General features: G+C 33.6%; 2 protein-coding genes across 2 annotated transcripts; both read right to left on the bottom strand.

Moving 5' to 3' along the window:
- Positions 1 to 917: 917 nt before the first annotated feature.
- On the bottom strand, positions 918 to 16,201 carry LOC122412620 (peptidyl-alpha-hydroxyglycine alpha-amidating lyase 2-like). The gene is made up of 8 exons (XM_043422302.1): positions 15,304 to 16,201; positions 14,775 to 15,062; positions 13,942 to 14,102; positions 13,122 to 13,320; positions 8,329 to 8,530; positions 7,939 to 8,127; positions 7,708 to 7,820; positions 918 to 7,577 (listed from the first exon to the last, which is right to left on the bottom strand). The coding sequence occupies exons 2-8, from the start codon at positions 14,910 to 14,912 to the stop codon at positions 7,416 to 7,418; spliced, it is 1,164 nt and encodes a 387-aa protein (XP_043278237.1). The 5' UTR covers positions 14,913 to 15,062; positions 15,304 to 16,201; the 3' UTR covers positions 918 to 7,415.
- Positions 16,202 to 18,254: 2,053 nt separating this feature from the next.
- LOC122412622 (uncharacterized) lies at positions 18,255 to 19,806 on the bottom strand. The gene is made up of 3 exons (XM_043422305.1): positions 19,621 to 19,806; positions 19,141 to 19,266; positions 18,255 to 18,820 (listed from the first exon to the last, which is right to left on the bottom strand). Exons 1-3 carry the CDS (start codon positions 19,630 to 19,632, stop codon positions 18,638 to 18,640), a joined length of 321 nt encoding a protein of 106 aa, XP_043278240.1. The 5' UTR covers positions 19,633 to 19,806; the 3' UTR covers positions 18,255 to 18,637.
- Positions 19,807 to 20,058: the final 252 nt, after the last annotated feature.

Here is a 20,058-nt window from a genome sequence, read left to right as displayed (position 1 = left end):
TTTTCAATTTTTGTTGAACAGTTTTTCTTTTTGAATGATTATTCGTAATGGTTCTTGTCCCTGCTGCGGCTGCGAAAAATACGATTGAAAATAAAATCTTAAATTTCTTAACACTTCAAGTACAGGTCTCAAATTATCGTGATTTTCTTTGTTTTCCAGTTTTAGATATTGGTGAATTTTCTTCGTATTTTTGACGATTCAATAATGCCATCAGTAATGCCCAAAATGTTTTTTGCTTAGTTTCGTAACAACGCTTGTTTTTTTCTTTTCAAACTATTGTTGATTTATTTTGTGTCTTTTGGCTTCAATGTTTTTTATACACTGAGAAAAAAAATCGTTGTAACAACTAATCGTCTTTAGTTGACGTTTTTGTTACTTGATTTAACCCTACACCTCATGTGCCTTTTTTCATACCCTCAACCTCATGACCGGGGTTTGAACGCACCCCAATCTTTTTCTGCTTATAAATCCGGTCCTACGATGCTAATCTGACTTTATCCTACACCATTTTCTTCGTTTTTTTATAACGAAAAGAATGATGTTCGATAAAACTAATTTCAATTGAATTTATATATAAAAAAATCCGTCGATAATCAGTCGATAATGTCGCTTGTTAGGACGGGAGCGTAGTTTGAAGTTCGCGTGGGGTGTGCTCACACCCCAGTCATGCGTTCTAGGGTTAATTAACATCCGCTTACGATAAATAAGGAATAGTTCAATCATTAAGTTTTTGTTTATGTGAATTAACTAAATGAGTGAAACCAAATCTTTTGTTCGAAGAACTCAAAACATTTGATTATTTTTACTCAATTCACATACACTTTTATGATATATTTATTTGAATATGAAGTACTGAAGTATCTAAATGGTTTTGTTAAGAATGATAAATATTTTGTAAATCGAATCATACTGGTCAGTTCAATATAACCGAAAATTTATTGAAATGTTATTGTATTAGCCAACATGATTCGTGAAAACAAATAATTTTGATAGTCAGATTTTTTCTTCACGCAGCTTAACTAAATCTTATCGATGACGAACCAAATCAATTGACCGTACAGATGTCTGCCTCAAAAGAAAGATCGGTATATTTTATGTATAATTTAGTTAAACTTATTTCTTAACTAACTAAATTTCTGCCTGATCAAATAGTTGATTTTCTTTATTTCAACTGTTGATACGAAAAACTTTTTTCCTGTGTATTCCTAGTTTCGTGACCACGAAAAAAAATTCTTGTTGGATCGAATAGTTATTTTTGTTACTTAAATTCATTGATAATACTTTGAAAAGTTGTGAGATTCAAAATTTAAATTAAGTGCGTGAATTGACGCTACGAGAATGTTTTCTCGACTGGAATCCCTGATTTCGCTCGCCCCCTATCAGGTTCGGCCCAGTATCTGAGGAGGAGAATAGAAAAATTGGAAGTCTTAAAGGCGGATTGGAAGTCTTATGGTGCTCCATCCGTATGCCTATAAGACTTCCAATCGTTCTATCCTCCTCCTCAGATAATGGAGCATAAACCTTCTATTTTATGAGGTCTCATGTCAAATATTAAGGCATTGCACTTCGCCCGTTCGACATGTTTACAAAATATTTATCATTCAATTAACCTTTAGAAGGCCGAGATTTTAGGGTTAAAATCGCCCTTGAAAAGTGGTCAGAAATATGGTATCACGTATCAACTAAAAATACAAAGCTCAGCCAATATATTTGTTATTCGGTTTATTAGAGGTTAAAGAAACGCATGTTAAAACCACGAAACTTTTGAATGCGACAGTCCTGATTTGTTCTTGAAAGTGCATGAATTTTTAACAGTACTTTCAGGCTGTAATGACAGGATCCTTTTTTATAGTAAATATATACTTTGTCACTTTGATTTTATCTTTAGATGAGGACTGTAGATTTTTGGTTGACAGAGACACAATTTTTGTTTGAATGGTATGTCGTTTTGTTAATTCAGCTGAATGTTTTCTTACTACAAGTCTACGGAGATCCAATATACAATTATTTTCGTAGCAACAAAATATGATGTTAGAGTAACCCAAATATCGTCATATATAAGTCTTAATCTTGTTAATCCAAATCGTTATCTATTTGAACCATTATCTAAATATATTGTGAAATTTAATAAATATTTTGTCGTGCATATTGGGACTAAATATTTTAGTTAAACTGAAGATTTTTCAAGTGTTTCAACCAAATTTTTTTCTCAGTGTAAATATTTTTTCGTTACAGTTGGCTTCCCGTCGAAACGGCTAGGTTTGTTCGTGTAAACCGCACTTCGTACTCGCGCGAGTGTATCAATCAAATCAGTGTCAAAAGTTGAGAATGACACAAGTGTTTCCTGAAAAGTGAGGGGCCGGACAAGTACTTTTAACACGTATATAAATAACTTGTACCGATACAATCGACGTCGAATGTTGTAAATAGTACCAGGGGATCCTGAAACCGGAGAAGAATTGATTTTCTTATAAGTCTGCCACCCTAAAGTGACAAATATGACTTCACCTTTGATACGGTTTTTTAGGATCAGCCATTTTATCAAAAATTTCGGTTTCCTTGTGAGTTTCTGCTGTCGAAAAGTAACTCGTGACAACACCGTTCCTTGGGCCAGAAAAGTATTCTCAACTCTTATTTGAACACCATTTTTTATGTTTGTTGATTTTTTAGTAATTTCGATAAAACGTCCTGAGCCGGACGAGTATTCTCAACGCTTATTAGAACATAATTTCATAGTATTAAAATCGCGAATTACTAATAAATTGCTTGTTTTCCAATTGATATACATTTTAGTGCTGCACGTCACTTAGATGAGAACTTTGCTTGAATTTTTTTTTTCACTTTACAAAATAATTACAGATCTATAATTTTTTTCAATGAGATATTTTTTTCTGATTTGTAAATTTTTATTTCAATTGTTGTGTTGAAATCATTTTCAGAATGGTTCACGTTTTTTATGGATTTTTTTTTTACACTTTTTGTGATATAATACGATAACGGAGGATCATCAATGCACTTGTCCTACATTTTTTTTTCCCGAGAGGGGAATTTCATGATTTGATGAAAAGAAATTCGACAGAAAAAAACATTACCCGTAATAATTGATTAGATAGGATTGTGATTTTAATACATGGCGTTCTTTTTTTCACGTTTTAAAAATTTTTGCTGACGTTAAATTAATTAAACACAGCAAACTTAGTCGATTTATCTAATTGAGCACGTCTAGTTAATTAATTTAGTGCGGTTCCCGCATCGTCCTTAATGTAACATCAAAGGTTTTTTAGAACATGAAAGCTTTAGGGATTTTTTTTTTTTTTTATTCCAGATGTAACTCCCGTGTAATGCTGATGTGAGTTACGCTGGACCATTGATGCATCAGTGGATCTTCCACTCGTGATATTAAGAGTCAAAATTCTTCTCTAACCATTACGTTACGCATTTCCTTATAGTTCTAATAGGATTTTTCAGTCGTGCAGTACAGATACACAGAAAAACTTATCCGAAAATACTTGTAAAACCTAACACGCTTGTTCATGTTCAGGACATTGAGTTTTTAGAACACCTTTCAGTACATGAATATTTTTCTTATTGCTAAATTTGCCTGTGTAACATCAATAACTGTGCAAAAATGAGTAAAACGCTAGACACATGTGTTATTCAGTTTTGCCACTCTTGCGCCCGGCCAGTGACAGTTCAATTGTAGTTCAGCCAAAGTGGGTCCGGGCTATGAAAAAAAATCACTACAACTTCTAAAAATCATTGTTAGCAACTTTATAAGAAAAATCGAAAATATAATGAGCCTCTTTTTCATTGAATTACAAAATATAATAGCATTTAAGCCAAATCAGAAATGTCAATTTGCATCATAGGTTGAGTTGGTACGGAATGCCCCATATAGAAAAAAAAAGTTTAAAAAAATGGCAACGTCCTGCTGAAAAGGTACGTTTTTTCAACAAAATCCTTTTTGGATCAAGTTTCTCAAGGACGTACACAATATTGAACGCCTTGATTAAAAAATAAACGAAAGTAGTTTTATCAAATGATGAAGAGATATGAATTATCTTGGGGAAATAGATTCGGACAAGTACAATTGTGATCCTTCGTTTCCGCATTAAAATCACAAGAATTGTTACCTTACTCTTAATGATTTCAACACAACCGTTGGAAAAATGTTTATACAGCTAACCCTAAAAAATTATGTTTGTAAGCTTGATTTTCTAACCTGGATTTTTCATCGATTGGAGTACAAATTTGCATTGATATAAATTTTTAGTTGATCGATAAAATGGTGTACTAGATACAAACCTTCGATTTCAAAAGCTCAAATTTTGCGTGTGATTTCCTTCATTATTTTTACGTACATTTATTTTTCGTTAGGTAGTTATAAATTCAAACCAGTTGCTCGGCCCAGTGTACACTCTCGATGGAAGTGTTGAAAATGCAGTTACCATGAACAAACCTATCGCTTCGAAACGTTTGCCTAAGCGTAATAAATTTTGAACATCGATAGAGCGTTGTTTTTTTTTTTTTTTTTAGTTTTTCTTCGTTTATTGTATGTAGTTTTTTAGTACCTGAATCGTTTACCTCGAACGAGAAATCTGATTTCGAACGATTATTATTTTGGTGGATTGTTCATTAATTTATTTATTTTTCTTATTGTCCATGATAAAAATATTATGCTAGGTGATGCATTTTTGAATCATAGAATATACTATGGATATTTTCTTGTTATCACGGTATACATCAAAATAGTTACTGTTTTAATTTCATTAGTGAGTGTTCCTTTCGGACTCGTAGAATTTTAGATCTCCTTTGGCTTTTTGTTACTTTCAATTATTTTAGACTAAAACGCTGTTGCTGATAATTTCTGCAACTTAAATACTAACGTTCGACTGAGTTTTTATGCGTATGTGTTTTCACCCTCTTTCGGAAAATGCCGTCTTTTGAATCGTTAATAAAGGAACTTTAGTTTGGGTATCAGTTTTCATGATTTTTTTCACATGAATTCTGGCCTTTCGCTTCAGCTTTTGAGACAAGATTGCATAGCAACTTGGTTTCCGTTTCAATATTTTTTGTTTCTCTGTCGTACAGGATATTTTCAATTATATTTTTTTTTGTAACTTTTTTATTGGCACTGAATTATAATATCATCTTAAATTGCAGTTTAATTCGTATTTGAGTTTTCGTAACTGGATTATAGAGTGTTGAATTTTTAATTTATTGACTCGTAAAGTCAATTTTGTAAATTTGGCGGCTCAAAACTTTGGTTCGTTATCATTCGCTTCTCACTTTTGCGATTTTCGAGTCAGCGGATTTCGAGTTTTCGTATTTTCACTTGATGGTTTTTAAATAAATATTTTTGTTGATTTTCAAACCTTTCACCATTATTACGTTTTCGTCACTTTCGGTCATAACTTTTTGATTTAATTGTTTCATTTTTTCAGTATTATTCGGGATTTTCTTGAATTGGGTTTTTTGAATTTTTCATGGATATTAATTGAAAATGGCCTGTACTTGTAAATACGTATGGATCTTCTTTTACTTTTGTGCGTTAACGCGCGTTTCTTCCAACCGATCTTTCCTTCCATTTTTTGTTTTTTTCTTTGAATTTTTTGTCAGAATATTCGTATATTGTGGAGGAAAAAATATTAAGGCAAGATCGAATGGAACATGAAAACGCCGAGGGTTCGTGTGCGATTAGTGTGCGTGTAGTTTTTCTTCATCGTTCCTCACGATTGAATTTTGATTATATTTTCGGTTGTCGATTTATTCCTGGAAAAGTGGACACGACAGTTTGAGTTTTTTCTTTTATCTACCGGATCTCCATAAAGCTTCTGCGTTTCAGGATTTCATTTTCAGATTTTTTTGACTAGTTCATTTTTTAAATAGCGATTTCTTATTATTCGTGAAAATGGTGTTTTCTTAAATTCGTTTTCGTATTTTTGGTGTGTGCAGTTTTCATTACGCTATTTTGCAGATTTACGAACTTGTTCTTTCGGGAGCCATTCCATTGGCATTGGTTTAGGTATCATTTCAAATATATCGAGATTTTTAGTATATTTTTGTTCTCAAGAGTTATCAATGTTTTCAGTTTTTCTTTGTTATTATGCAGTCAAAAAAAATACTGTTTGAAATTTAAATTTTCATTTAGTTGTAAAGTCTGGTGATTGAGTTTGATGAGCAAAGTATACATTTTTCAGTTATCATTATAGGATTTTGGAGCTATATTACAGATGCATCAGGTACCAAATTTCTTTTTGTAGCCTCTTCGGATATTTCTTTCGTATGTGTCTGTCTATTTTTGTATAATTATAAAATAAGATTATTTTTTTGTGGAGCAATTAGGCAAAATTTTAATATTATTTCATTATTATATTATAAAAAAATTTGTTTCGAACAAATTGACCATATATTTGGAAGCAGAAATTCCAGTTCGGAAGTCAAATTTGTGTTCTTCCATTTTGTTAACCAAAAAACGTAATCGAAATTTTGTTAAATCCATCGTGCTGTTTTTATCGAGATCGTTTTCTGTATGCATTTCACAGCCTCGATAATACTAAGTCTGCACCAATCTTTCATCTTTAAATTGAACCTTAAAAATGCTAACAAGACGTAGTTTTAACGAAAAAATGTACTTTGATTTAATAAGAACTCTCGTGGGAACCAAAGTTCGAAAGAATTTCAAAATTTCATGTAACATTTTTTAAATTCCTTTGTCAATTACATTTAACAACAACAAAAACCGTTAAAGGAGCTCTTACAGTGAAAGAAAAATTAGAAATTATCAATTTTCCGAGCATCTTCAAAATCTCAAGCAACCGCTAATTTATCTCGTAAATTCGGGCGAAATTTTGAACTGTTTTTTGAAATGAAAAATAAAAAAAAATATGCCTAATGAATTTCGTCGTGAAAATACGTTACAAAATTAAATAATCCAATCGGTTTTTCGTAATTAAAACTTGTATGAGGAAATATTTTTTCTGCCCTCCGAGCCGAAGTTGCCGCATTCCGCCTGCGTCGGACAGAAAAATCGTATACACACCTCGGGCAGGAAAAAGTAAAGCCTCGACCACTTGTTACATTACATGTGATCTGAGACTTTCCTTATTTTCCTGCCCTAGGTGTGTAATATACTATTAAAAATGTCTATCACAAAACTCTCCGTAAAAACACAATTAATATACGACGAAAGTGTGCTTCTATTGATAAATGCGGATTCACATAGCTACTGGCACAGTCCCAAGTTCCGTAAGGTACTTTGTATTTCTATTGTTTATCTTTTGTATATTTTTTCAAATTCTAAACGTTAATAAATTGAATGTCTTCCGTGTCATTGTTTTTCCAATAATTTAGAGCCGTGTTTTTTGTTTGTTGTCGCTATTTTCAACTTGGAATTTTGTATTTGTAGTTGGCAATTATTTTTCTTCATTCAATATGTCCATGACTGTCATTAATGTTTCCAGCCTTCGGTTTATTCGAACGAGATCGAATTTCCATACTCTGTTAGGTCCGATTTCCGAGACGTAGAGTTCGGTGCCATTTGGTGATATGGCCATTGCATGAGGATTCGTGAATGACTGTCGAAAATATGTTCATTTTTCATGAAATTTGATACGTCATATTTTTAAATGAAATTTTAATAACTTTTTATTTTATTCCCTATTTTTTTTTTTACATTGCAAGGATTACATTTAAGCTCTATCTTACCTCAGATACTGGTCCCCAATGGCTATCGATTCTCTCAGTTTTGGGGTTCATTGTGAATCCTTGCACGGGTATTAATGGTGACGTAAGACCATTCACAGCGTACACTATATTACCTGCGAATGACCAAAGGATTTACGAACCAAATAAAACCGAAAAAATGAATGATCGAAAAACTTGATTTGATGATAAAATTGATTATGACCGTTAGATACGAGAAAGTCCCCAACTGACCGTATGAAGCAATGGCGAAAACTCGTCCGAGATCGGGCTGCTGTATCGTGAGGGGTGGTCCACGTTTTTCTTGACTGCCACCAATACCGGCGTTCATACAAATGACTCGCATATTCTCACGATCGGCGACGCAGATTTCACCCGACTCGAGAATCGTCACTCCATGCGGAATCCGAAGTGCCATAAATTCTGAAATTTTCGTCAAGTAAATGAAATTTAAACGAGAGTCTGACAAACAGTGCAAAGTTGTTCATAAACCTATGAAAGAGTTCGACAAGATTTAAATAAGAAAAGATTGAATAAATGGTAAGTCGGACAAATTATTAGTGAATAAATATTAGTAAAGGGAAGTAGATTAATGATAAAAATGTTGAATCGAAGTGAAATTACCCCCTGGCTGTGGTATCCTATCCAGTAAATTACCGAAGTAATCAAAGATCATGATCCGGTTGTTACAATAACCGTCGGTGACGACGACCTCGCCGTACCTCGAAACAGCAACTGATGTTGGTTGACAGAAATGGTCCCTGTCATTACCTGGGACGAAACGCTCGCCTATGACGAGTTCTGGTACAATCGAGTCACGTGGAAACTGTTGAAAAATTTGTGACATCAGAAACGAAAGCGAACATTTTTGTGTATTCCGTAGGGTGGTTCTTAATAAGGTCATTTTCGATTATTCCCTCTCCCGGAGCTTGAATGCTTCTTTATCGATAGAAAAGAAACCACAATAAATTTCAGGTCTTTATCTCAATCCTAAGTCGTGTATCTAGACTGTTGAAATTTTCCATTTAAATAACACGCGAGTTTGTCGGTTTCATTTTCATCTATTTGATTCTTGGCTACATTTTATGCTATCGTCTTGTAACTATGTTTAATTTGTAGATTATTTTATACTCTACAAAATCTGTCTTAGGATTTTTTGTCACTTCAATTGCTTCACAGACATAAGCCTTGAAAATCATTCTCGTTTGAGAAAATGACCTTTTTTCCTATTAACCAAGGGCACTTTTCTAATTTCAAGTTAACATTAAATTTTCCAGTTATATTTAAGTTTGTATTTAATTCTAAGGTCGGTAGTAAATTTGTGAGTTCTTTTCATCAGGTTTCTTTTTAATTTTTCCTTACCGCGTGCTTAATTATTTTTAGTCCACGATAAAAAATTTCCTCTTATTTGTTTCAAATTTTTTTAAATGGAATTCGAACCGATAGGAAAAGAAATTCTTGTATTCATACTTTTTCTATTTTTACTATTCTCTTTTTTGTAAAGATCTTTAAAAAAGGAACCGAATTTTATAAAATCTTATATGAAGTAATTGTTTTTTTGTTTGGCTAGCATAAACTTAAATAGGTTCATGGTCCATATTACATGCCGGTAAAAATGATTTTTGTTGTTTGCTATGTTTTTACATTTTTCCGTCAGAGAAAAGTTTTGTTCAGTGACTTAACCTACAAAAATTGCTTCACGTTGTTCTGTATGACAATAATTCGTCATGTCAACATGATTAATTTTTCGACAAAATCTTTATTTAATTGAAGATATTGATTAGGGTGCGTCATTTTAGGGCAAATTTTTTTTTTTTAAATCTATCGTGCCTGAAAGTCTTTAGTTAGTGCCGAAAAACGAAGCCTCGCGAAAGGGTACCGCTGTCAAACAATATTTAGAGATCGCGAATCGAAATTGAAAGTTTCCCATTTGATTAGCATTGAAAAAACTGTTGTTTGTCCTCATTATTTTTAGTACCACTCTGGTAATTTTCATGTAGCAATATTTTCCCGGTGGGTTTTTGTGGGGAATTAGATACTCTTCAATAAAGTCCATTGAACCATGTCCGTAAATTCAATATTATTCTCAGCATCATTACTAAAAGTGAATTTTATATTATGAGAATTTCTAATTGAAAGGTTGTAGCATCTGAGTAATTGAATATAGAGAAAAAATTCAAATGACAATTGTGTAAATAAACAAATTTGCTACAAAAAAAATCTTATGACCTGAAGCCGTACATTCAACCCTTTCCAAGTTACAGACAGTTAAAATAAGTTTTATGTATATTTTTTTGTCTCATTGAGACAATTTCCATTAATTTGGATGTAGTCTGTCAACTTCATTGAATATAATCATCTAATACATTGAGAGAAGGATTTAGAGTGATTATTTACGAAAAAGAAAATGTAATTAGCAAGTATCAATGAAAAAAAAAAACAATTTTACGTTCCATCGGATTTTGATTTACCGCCATAAAATGACCGGAAAAACAGATTTATTTAAAAGAAGAATTCTTTGTCACATTGGTTGGATGAATCTTCTCATGATTTTTTACCAGCCATGGAGGATATTCTCACTGTTATTTATTTTTCGTCAAACAAGTATTGTACTTAAAAGGAAACCTAGGTAGATCGACCCCTCCGATTTTGATTTAATTTATATGTGATATATAATATCGAAAACTAAGAAACACGTATGTTTCTTTATCTGTTCATAAACGGTTTGAAGAGGTGAAAACAGTCCTCGAAAATGAGCACCTCAAGGGGTGATTTCTCAGTTTCGCATAAAAGCGCTTTTTGTATTCGAATGAAACCAACGCTAAAAAATTTCCATTGATGCATCATCAAAAACGCATTCCAGGCTTTTTAAGGGAAAGGGTGTTTAAAGGGTGAACAACTCTTAATTCGAAAATTTTATTTTGTACCATAAAAACTATTCTTCTCATTCCCAAAATGTGTGAACTGTTCGTGCCCCGTGCATGTTAGCGCTAGGATTTACACGATGCGATGGTGGCACCAGCCGTGTCAGATTATCGCTTTTAAAAATTTTTTACAGGAGCTATTCAACAAATGACACCGTTTGTGCTAATAAATTGGTTTTCTTGGTCATTCTATGGCGGTAAATCAAAATCCGATGGAACGTAAAATTGTTTTTTTTTTTTTCATTGATACCTGCAAATTACATTTTCTTTTTCGTAAATAATCATTCTAAATTCATCTTTCAATGTATTAGATGATTATATTCAATAAAGTTGACAGACCATATCCAAATTAATGGAAATTGTCTCAATGAGACAAACAAATATACATAAAACTTATTTTAACTGTCTGTAACTTGGAAAGGGTTGAATGTACGGCCTCAGCTCATAAGATTGTTTTTGTAGCAAATTTGTTTATCTACAAAATTGTTATTTAAATTTTTTCTGTATTGTAACGGGACAGCCTTACCCCCTGGCACGATTTCTGGTTTGACAGAAGTCTGTCAGAGGGCGACGGACGGAGCGCTCTCGCGTCAGCGGAGCACCGCCCGTACGACAATAAGGCTCCCAACCTTTTCTTCATCCTCCTCCTTATTCCTACCAAAATTGTACAAAAACAAAGTAATAATGGAGTCTATAATTCCTCGATAAACGAGAAGATTGCTTATCGCAGTACGCTTTAGCGGATACAGCCGTTCAATTAGAAATTTTCATATAAAATTCACTTTTAGTAATGGTGCTGAGAATAATATTGAATTTACGGACATGGTTCAATGGACTTTATTGAAGAGAATCTAGTTTCCCACAAAAACCCACCGGAAAAATATTGCTACATGAAAATTACCAGAGTGGTACTAAAAATAATGAGGACAAACAACAGTTTTTTCAATGCTAATCAAATGGGAAACTTTCAATTTCGATCCGCGACCTCTAAATATTGTTTGACAACGGTACCCTTGCGCGAGGCTTCGTTTTTCGACAGTAATTAAAGACTTTCCGGCACGATAGATAAAAAAAAAAATTTGCCCTAAAATGACGCACCCTGATATTGATACTCAAATTACACGGGCCCACAAAAAAAATTTCTGCTCCTTTGATACAATTTTTATATTCTTATGCATCTTTGCCCTCTGAACGCGTATCCGTAACCCGTTTTGATCCTATACGTCAGGATTTTTTTCTCAATCCCAAAAAAACACATTTAAATCCACTAAAACTTCACATACATTACTTTGGCAATCAGATTATTCTAAAAACTCATAATCTTACAAATTTTAAACCCTATTTTACTTCGCAATCAAATCATCACTTGACCCTTTCAGTTCCGACTTTCTTACGGTAACGCAACTATCGTTACCTTCTGTATAAAGGAGTTTTCACGGTCACTCCAAAATTTTCAAAATTCAAAATAGCGGATTCAATACGGTGAACGACTTTTTCAAAAATCGATCCAGTTAGTCAGAAACTTGCTACTCAGGGGGTTTTCGTGTCCGCCGATGACGAGCCCAATGTCAGATTTTCAAAATTCAAAATGGTGGACTCAATATGGTGGACAACTTTTTTAAAAATCGATCCAGCAATTGGCCTGAAACTTATTACTTGGCAGTAGTTGGAGTCGCTGATAACGAATCCGATGTCAGATTTTTTAAATTCACAATGACAGATCTAATGTGACGGATGAAAAAATTAGAATAATAATAGAAGAATGAAATAGAATAACTACGAATATAAGAATTTCTTTTTTACCTGTTTGAATTCCATTTTAGTTATTCTGGTTATTGGGAAAATGGATCGATTAAAAAAAAAAATTTGGAACAAATAGTAGGAAATTTTTATCATGGACTAAAAACAGTTAAGCACACGGTAAGGAAAAATTGAAAAAAACGCTTAATGAAAAAAGTAGCTCACTAATTTTTAACCGATCTTTGAATTAAATTTAAACTTAAAGATTACTTGAATACTGAACTTTACCTTTAAATTAGAAAAGTGTCCTTGGTTACTAGGAAAAAAGGTCAATTCTCGAAACGACAATGATTTTCAAGACTTATATCTGTGAAGCAATTAAAGTGACAAAAAAAATTCTAAGTCAGATTTTGTAAAAAAACTGTATAAAATAATCTGCAAACCAAGCGTAGTCACAAAACGATAACATAAAATGCAGCCAAGAATCAAATAGATGAAGATGAAATCGAAAAACTCGCGTGTTATTTAAATGGAAAATTTCAACACTCTGGGGACACGACTTAGGATTGAGATGAAGGCCTCAAATTTATTGTGGTTTTTTTTTTCTATCGATAAAGAAGCATTTAATAAGCTCCTGGGAGGGGAAACAATCGAAAATGACCTTATTAAGAACCACCCCAGACTGTTCCGTCGACTTATATGTCTCATGACGATTTTCATCATTGATGAAAATCATCGAAGATAGTAACTGACCTTGAAGACTTGATGGAGTGCGACGTCAGTGAGCCAGTAATTACCATGATGGTCAATGTGTAGCCCATGTGGCAAGAAGAACATGTATGAACCCCAGCCATTCTCGACAACGCCGCTCGATGGATTTAGCGTTAAAATTGTGTCGAACGGAATAGGCCCTGTGCTGGCTTCACTGTATCTGAAGTTCTTATCGAAAGTGCTTAAAATAACAAATTAACAATAAAATAAAAATAGATAATCAAAGAGACATGAATAGCATGTTGCTCCGAGTCTATTTCAATTTCATGGAAAATTTAATAATACTAGGGTATATTAGCGCGCGCTGAAGCGCGCGTATAAGGGTTTATTAGCGCTGCTGCGCCCAAGGAAAGCTTATAACCACTCGCGTATACACCACTGCCAAATTGATGTAAACAACTGTGAAACTGACAGCAAGACTCCGTATTTGAAAGCCCCAGCGACCAATCACAGTACGAATAAAGCGACAACAATGCCCCTCGTTGGTGACCAACTTCGGACGTTACTCACCAACTTTTTAGAAGGGGATAAATCAATAATAAATATCGGCCGTTCTGCGCATTGGATTCGTTGTCATTAATTAATTGATATATCTCGTTAACGGTACATCGAAAAGAAAAATTGTGAAGGACTTTTCTTCTCAGAATTCCGCATTCGACTGGAAGTGCTCAAGTGCTTTTATATGAACTTTTAGAGTAGAGTATAGGAAAAAATAACATTTATAAATCAAATTGCGAAGAAATTGATTCTCATAACAAAATTGAACTAGTAAGAAAACAATTTTAATCGAACGATGTCTTACTTTTGCGTCCAGACTCGACCAGCGCGATGGAAAATCACCGGTTTACCGGTCGGATCAACTGATATTCCGCTGATTTGACCGATTTTCCCGGGTGTCCGCCACTCTTTGTTTTCCACCGGGAATAATTCTTTCTCCTTCTCTCCCACTTGTTTTTGTGCTTGCTGCAATTGATACGGTTATTAAACTCTAAAGACTGTCAGAGCAATCAGATTCATATGATTATAAATCGAAAGTCCACTCTAATAATTCTTTTGAAAATCGATCCATTGAAAAAAAAAAAAAATAAAAAAATAAAAAATGAGAAAAATTCATCACTTTTATGTAGATTTTCATTTTGTTATGTTTTCTATCGGCCCAAACTCTTGGAGGCAGAAACAAATCATCAGACGTTCGACCATATGGTTGGAAAAATTGTCACATTCATCAAAGCACATTGATTATGGAAAAGTTATCTCTCCGAGCATAATGATCGGGAGCAACTTTAAAGTGCGTTTCTTTTCCTTTTCACGTGTTTTCAAGTATTTCGTTTTCTAATATTTCTACGTTTTTATTTGCAATTCATGAAAAATGCAATGAAGATTTTCTTTTTTGCAGTGCATTCGCCATAATTTCCTTTTTGTTGACACGTGGAAATTTCTTGCAAATATCCAACAAGAAATTTTTCATCTGGTGCTTCCGTACGCTCGCATTTTTATTTTTGATTAATTCAAACCACAGCTATTAAAATGCGAGATCTCGGAATATTTTGGTCCAGAGTCACATGCACCGACAAACCTACCGCTTGAACAATAGTTTTATGAAATGAAGAACAGATAGAAAAAATCTCCACTTACAGCGAAAGCTCTGAGTACTTTCTCGATGTTTTCTTGACTGGCACGAACCGGAGGGAGAGGACGCGATTCCGCGGACAGAACGACGGTCAATCCGAACGCAAAAATCGAGAGTAAAAGTTGAAAAATTCTGAGCATCATGTTGACTTTGAAAATTTTTGCCGAGCGACTATGAAACTGTCCTGACGGTGACGTCTCGTGTTGTCACTTTGGCTATCTGGCTCAGCTTATGCGGGTCGTCGTTGGTTCGATCGGATCAATAAAGCGCGCAAGCGCGTTCTGATGTTGCTCCTAAATTTGGATGACGTTTAATACAATCATAGATACGTCGTTTTTAACTTTATATTTTATAAAATTTTACATCCCATATTTGCACCAATTCATTATAGTGCTTTCATTCATAAATTTCGTCTTTCGAATTAATTTCCAGATAATGCATGCCGAGGTGATAAATTTTGTGAAACAAAAGCTTGAAATTTTGCATTCCTACGATACCATTCAAAAAATTATATGCAATTGAGAATCAACGTACGCTTTTTTTAAATTAGGGTTGAAGAAAAATCGATGAGTATGTTTCACCGAGTCGGAAGTGAAACGTGGAAGTGAAACAACAAGTAGGGAAAAGAAGATCGATATTTGCACAGTAATTAATTATTTTGAATTAATTGTGAAATTGTTTATTGAACGAAAATCAATTGGATCGGGAGACCTGAATCCACTTGATCGAACTATTATCAAGGTGCACTGATCATGAATGTTCTTTTTATTTTCGTTATGTTCCCTAATTTTGTGTAATTTTGTGTAATAATTTTGAGTATTTTATCGAGGGGTGGGTCTCTGCTTTCGTTTTTCTGGTTCTATATAAATTACGGAAGACCGGAGTGTTTAATAGATTTTTATCATCATATTTTCGAAGCGCTATCGGAGTCTCGTCGTTTTCGGTTTTAAAACGCTGTTTTTATTTATTTATTTTTTCTGTCCATTTATAAGTTATTTTCAATTCATTTTCGTGATAATTTTGGGACGAAAGTTCCACAATCTTTGGCTATTTTATTGATGTGTACATTAAAGAAATCTGTTTTCATATTTTTTTTGTTACTCTTGACCGGAAGTGTCGTTTCGTTTTGTTGTTCGGACGTGCAATTTGTTCGGAATTTTCGACGATTATATTAACCTACTTAGTATTTAGTTTAATCAACTAGAACCGCTAACTTTTTGGCTTTTTTTGTTATTCGTTAGAATTTTAAGGCGGAGGTTTTTACTGATTTCGTGTCAAGTTTTTATTTGGCTTTTTCTTCGCGGATATTTGTAACAATTTTTTAATAAATGCAGCTAAATTAATGAAAGGAAACTTAGTAATGGCAGTTGGGGAACAAACGTCGCCGTAGATTGTTCGTGACCAACTGCACTTGGTCCAGGATCTGCATCAAGGATCCTGGACGTTCTATTTTGTGCTCAAGCCCCTTCCGATCCCTTGTCATAAGCGGGGGTAGTTTCGTTGCAATCGATAAAATTGCGCAGGTGCCCCGACCGTGAGAATGCACTAATTTGACGTATCAACGTTCGAGTCATCAAAAACTAAATCAAATTCACAAATTTAGCGAATCAAAATAACGCCGAAAATTTTAGCCAACGAAAATAATACCGATTTCTTTTCGATCTTTTCTCGTTTTGTAGCACTGGTTCCTTTCCGTGCATGTGCAGTTTGCGCTCCGAGGACGTCCGCCAGGCGCAGGACCAAAAATATCACTGCATTGTGTCAGGCAACGAGGGGAAAAGGAAGGGTGCACCGGAAAGGGTAGATATATCTTTTTCTCAAGGACAAATGGTTGCTAATGCATAACCTGATCGATAGAGGTGAGAGAAATCTAGAAATAGACGAGCCCTGGGATCGTGACCGGTTTTTTTGGAGTATCTTTCGATATAAAATCATTGTTCTCTCTCTTCGCGTTTCCGGGTTCCTAATTTCTCAATCGTCGTTGCCTTTTTTTGATAATCGTTTTATCGACAGACCATAATTCTATGAATTTTTTCATTATTTTTGTTCTGATCTTGGTCTGAGGGTGTTTTTCGGAAATGAATTAGCCCAAAATCAACGCCTCGAAGATCGTATATTTTTTAAATTTATTTCGCTTCTGCAGATCAAAGGTTGTTACAAAATAGAGTAAGGAAAACAAGAGTGGATTAGCTCGGATTTGGAAAGGCATGAACTTACGTTAAGATATCATTTTCAAGAATCATAGAATCCATTTATTCAATATTTTCTTTATTTCGTTTCGTATATCGTTCCCTTTCACTTACACTCCGAACAATATTAACAAATTTTATGGGTTAATAATATAATTTCCTTGTTAGTTTTTTTTTTTATCATTAGTCTGCACTTTGCAGACGTTGCATTGTATATTATGCACCACAACTTTCGTTACAAGCTCGTAGAATTCCGAAAACTTCTATGAAGCTACTGTAATATCCGAAGAAAAAAGATATTTCTAGAAAAGTTCAAAGTTTTCGATACTTTTTTGATGAACCTCTTGATAAAAAATTGCATCGCAAATATTTTTAAAATACTTGAATGAATGAAATTTTTTAGATTATATTTTATTTACAGACTAAGGTTTTGGTGCGAGTTTACGAAATATTGTCAAACATCGGAGTTTTTCGCTCTAGCTATGCACGAGATTAATTAAAGCACGTTGGATCGTAAGATCGATTATTCAATGGACAAAAATATTGAAATTTTGAATAAAGAATCACAAAGACGACGTAGCTCGTCCCAAAATAGGACAGCAACTAAAGTCTCAAGCGTACATTTTAAGGTATTACTGGATGGATAGCCCAGCCGATAAATTGTACCTGATCGGAATTTCCGTACTTCGTGATGCAATAAAAATCTGAAAAAATTCAGCAACATTTGGAAAGTTATGAACTACAATTATCAACAATAATATTGCCCAAAAGTTATTAATAAATTGTTTAAATAAATAATTTTTTAACAATTTTACAGTAAACCCTTGTTTTTTTTTACGAATCGAATGTGCGCATTTTTCTGAATGCTCATGATTTTTTTCAGAATTTTCGTGGATTTTCGAAATTCCCTTTTTTAAATTTTTTAAGTGACTCCATTTGTACATTTTTGATCCAGTAACCCTGAGACTTTTCAAAACTGATGGTAAATATGTCTTCTAAAACATACCCAAAATTCAAATTTTTAAAAATTTTTTTCAAAATTTTTTCAAGAAATTTCAAAAATCCACGAAAATTCGGAAAAAATTCATGAGCATTCGGAAAAATACACACATTTGATTCGTGAAAAAAAAAACAATAGGTCACCGCAAAATTATTGAATAATTAATTGTTTAAACAATTTGTTATTAACTTTTGTGCAATATTATTATTGATAATTGTCGTTCATAACTTTCCAAATGTTGTTGAATTTTTTCAGATTTTTATTGCATCACGAAGTACGGAAATTCCAATCAGATATAATTTTTGGTCGGGCTATCCATCCAGTTATACCTTTATCGATAGACTTGTTCGATACAATGGCAATGTTTTTGATATTTTATTTTACTCAATTATGATTAGGAGATTAATTCAATTGTGGCCCTGTTAACCATTCGATTTTTACAAATAGAATATCGAGGAAAATAATTGACAAAGTATTCGTCATAAGGAATAAGCGAACTCCATCAATCGTGGGGAAATTCATAACTTTTGTACAATTGAATGCAATTGTAAATATAAATATAATTATCATTGTTTGATGTATAACAAATGCACCATCATATTCTTAATAAATGTCGATTAATTTAATGATTTTTCAAATATTTATCCGAGTGGCAGTTTTCGTTGAACTATTTATTCGTCTACTTGTCGATTTCGAGGGCTATGGAAGTCTCTGGTTGTGTCCAAATGTACCCCGTTCGTGTCATGCTGCAATGAGCGTCGTAATATCTCCCTGGCGCTCGACAGTAAGACCAACGAGGGCAACGGCAACGAAATTTACTGTGAAATTCTTCCTTGCAAACCTCGTTCCACCAACAAGTTCTCTGAATCACAAAAACCCAATAATTTACCGCTTTTTTTTTAACACAATTACTCGTCAGCCGAATCAAAGCAGCGATTTGCGGGCCATTTCACCAAAATAATTTCGTAGATTTGCTGATCGCCGGAAAAAATTCGCTTCTCGTTGAACCAAATTGTTTTATTTCTTTTTTAATTATAAACTTTTCAATGCAGTGTCAGACAAAAGCAAAACAAAAATTTTCCGCGCCAACGTCCGAGAACAACAGAGCGATTATTCAATGCTAATTTTATCCAACGAAGTTTTCCGATTGCCAAAACTTCAGAATTTTTTTTTCATTCTCACCTCGGCCAGGTAGCCTCTCACGCTTTGATCGCTGTAATTTCTTTTCATAATGTTGTGACGTGCTCGTGCGGCAATAACAACGCTGATCAAAGCTGCGATTACGAAAAGTCGGAGTAGCGTTGTATTCTGTTGGAAAAATTGGAAAAATCGTTAAAATAAATGCATCCTTAAAAAGCAACGATTTTTTTCGATATTTTGTATTTTTAACGTTCATTTTGTATCAAAAAAGTAAGTTCACGATATTCTTCAGTCAAACATATCGCACGAATTTTTCTCAAATTTTATTTATATTTAATCCAAATATGCTAAATCAACACAAAGCATATTTTGTTTGTTTTAAATAAAAAGTAGTATATATTTAAAATGAAACGCAACAGCTGTTATTTTGCAACAGTTCGCTTGATCAATGGACGTGACGTAACGAATATACAAGCACAAATTCACACCCCTTTGACGCGTGTCTATATATACATAACTCACTTTGTCCGCCATATTTCTCTTCCGAACAGCGGTCCGATTTGTCGTTTTCAAATGTCTTAACTACATCTGAATTTCCACTTTGGTCCTCAAGGTTCTTACAATACCGTTCTATTTTCGTTGTTTATGTGACGCGATGGGTTCGCGATAAGACGAACACTTGCAAGGAGTGTCCAAAGGGTTGCGGACATGCGTACTGCAAGTGCAAACACAACCCTGCATTCATCCCGTTCCTAATAATCCATCGATTTTCATGCAGATTTAAAAGTACTGTTTTTTAACAATTTTTTCGAATCGGTTTATATTATCACTAAAATTACTCGGTGAATTGAGTGCGTCACATTGCATAATGAATGAACAATTTTCACGAGTTGTTTTGATGATCAAGTTACGGAAATTGAATTTTATGACGATTTTAAACTTCAATTTTTTCCGAATTTT

This window comes from Venturia canescens, chromosome 6, assembly GCF_019457755.1.
Source record: "Venturia canescens isolate UGA chromosome 6, ASM1945775v1, whole genome shotgun sequence".
Taxonomy (NCBI): domain Eukaryota; kingdom Metazoa; phylum Arthropoda; class Insecta; order Hymenoptera; family Ichneumonidae; genus Venturia; species Venturia canescens.
Note: the sequence above shows the minus strand (reverse complement) of the source record. Positions and strands in the feature narration are given on the sequence as shown.

Coding starts and splice junctions, on each gene's coding strand:
- LOC122412620 (XM_043422302.1), bottom strand. CDS start 14,912: ATGATGCTCAGAATTTTTCAACTTTTACTCTCGATTTTTGCGTTCGGA. Junction 8,531..13,121: donor CACTCCATCAAGTCTTCAAG/GTCAGTTACTAT, acceptor ATTTTTCAACAG/TTTCCACGTGACTCGATTGT. Junction 8,128..8,328: donor TAGGATACCACAGCCAGGGG/GTAATTTCACTT, acceptor CGAAAATTTCAG/AATTTATGGCACTTCGGATT.
- LOC122412622 (XM_043422305.1), bottom strand. Junction 18,821..19,140: donor TGAGAGGCTACCTGGCCGAG/GTGAGAATGAAA, acceptor TTTGTGATTCAG/AGAACTTGTTGGTGGAACGA.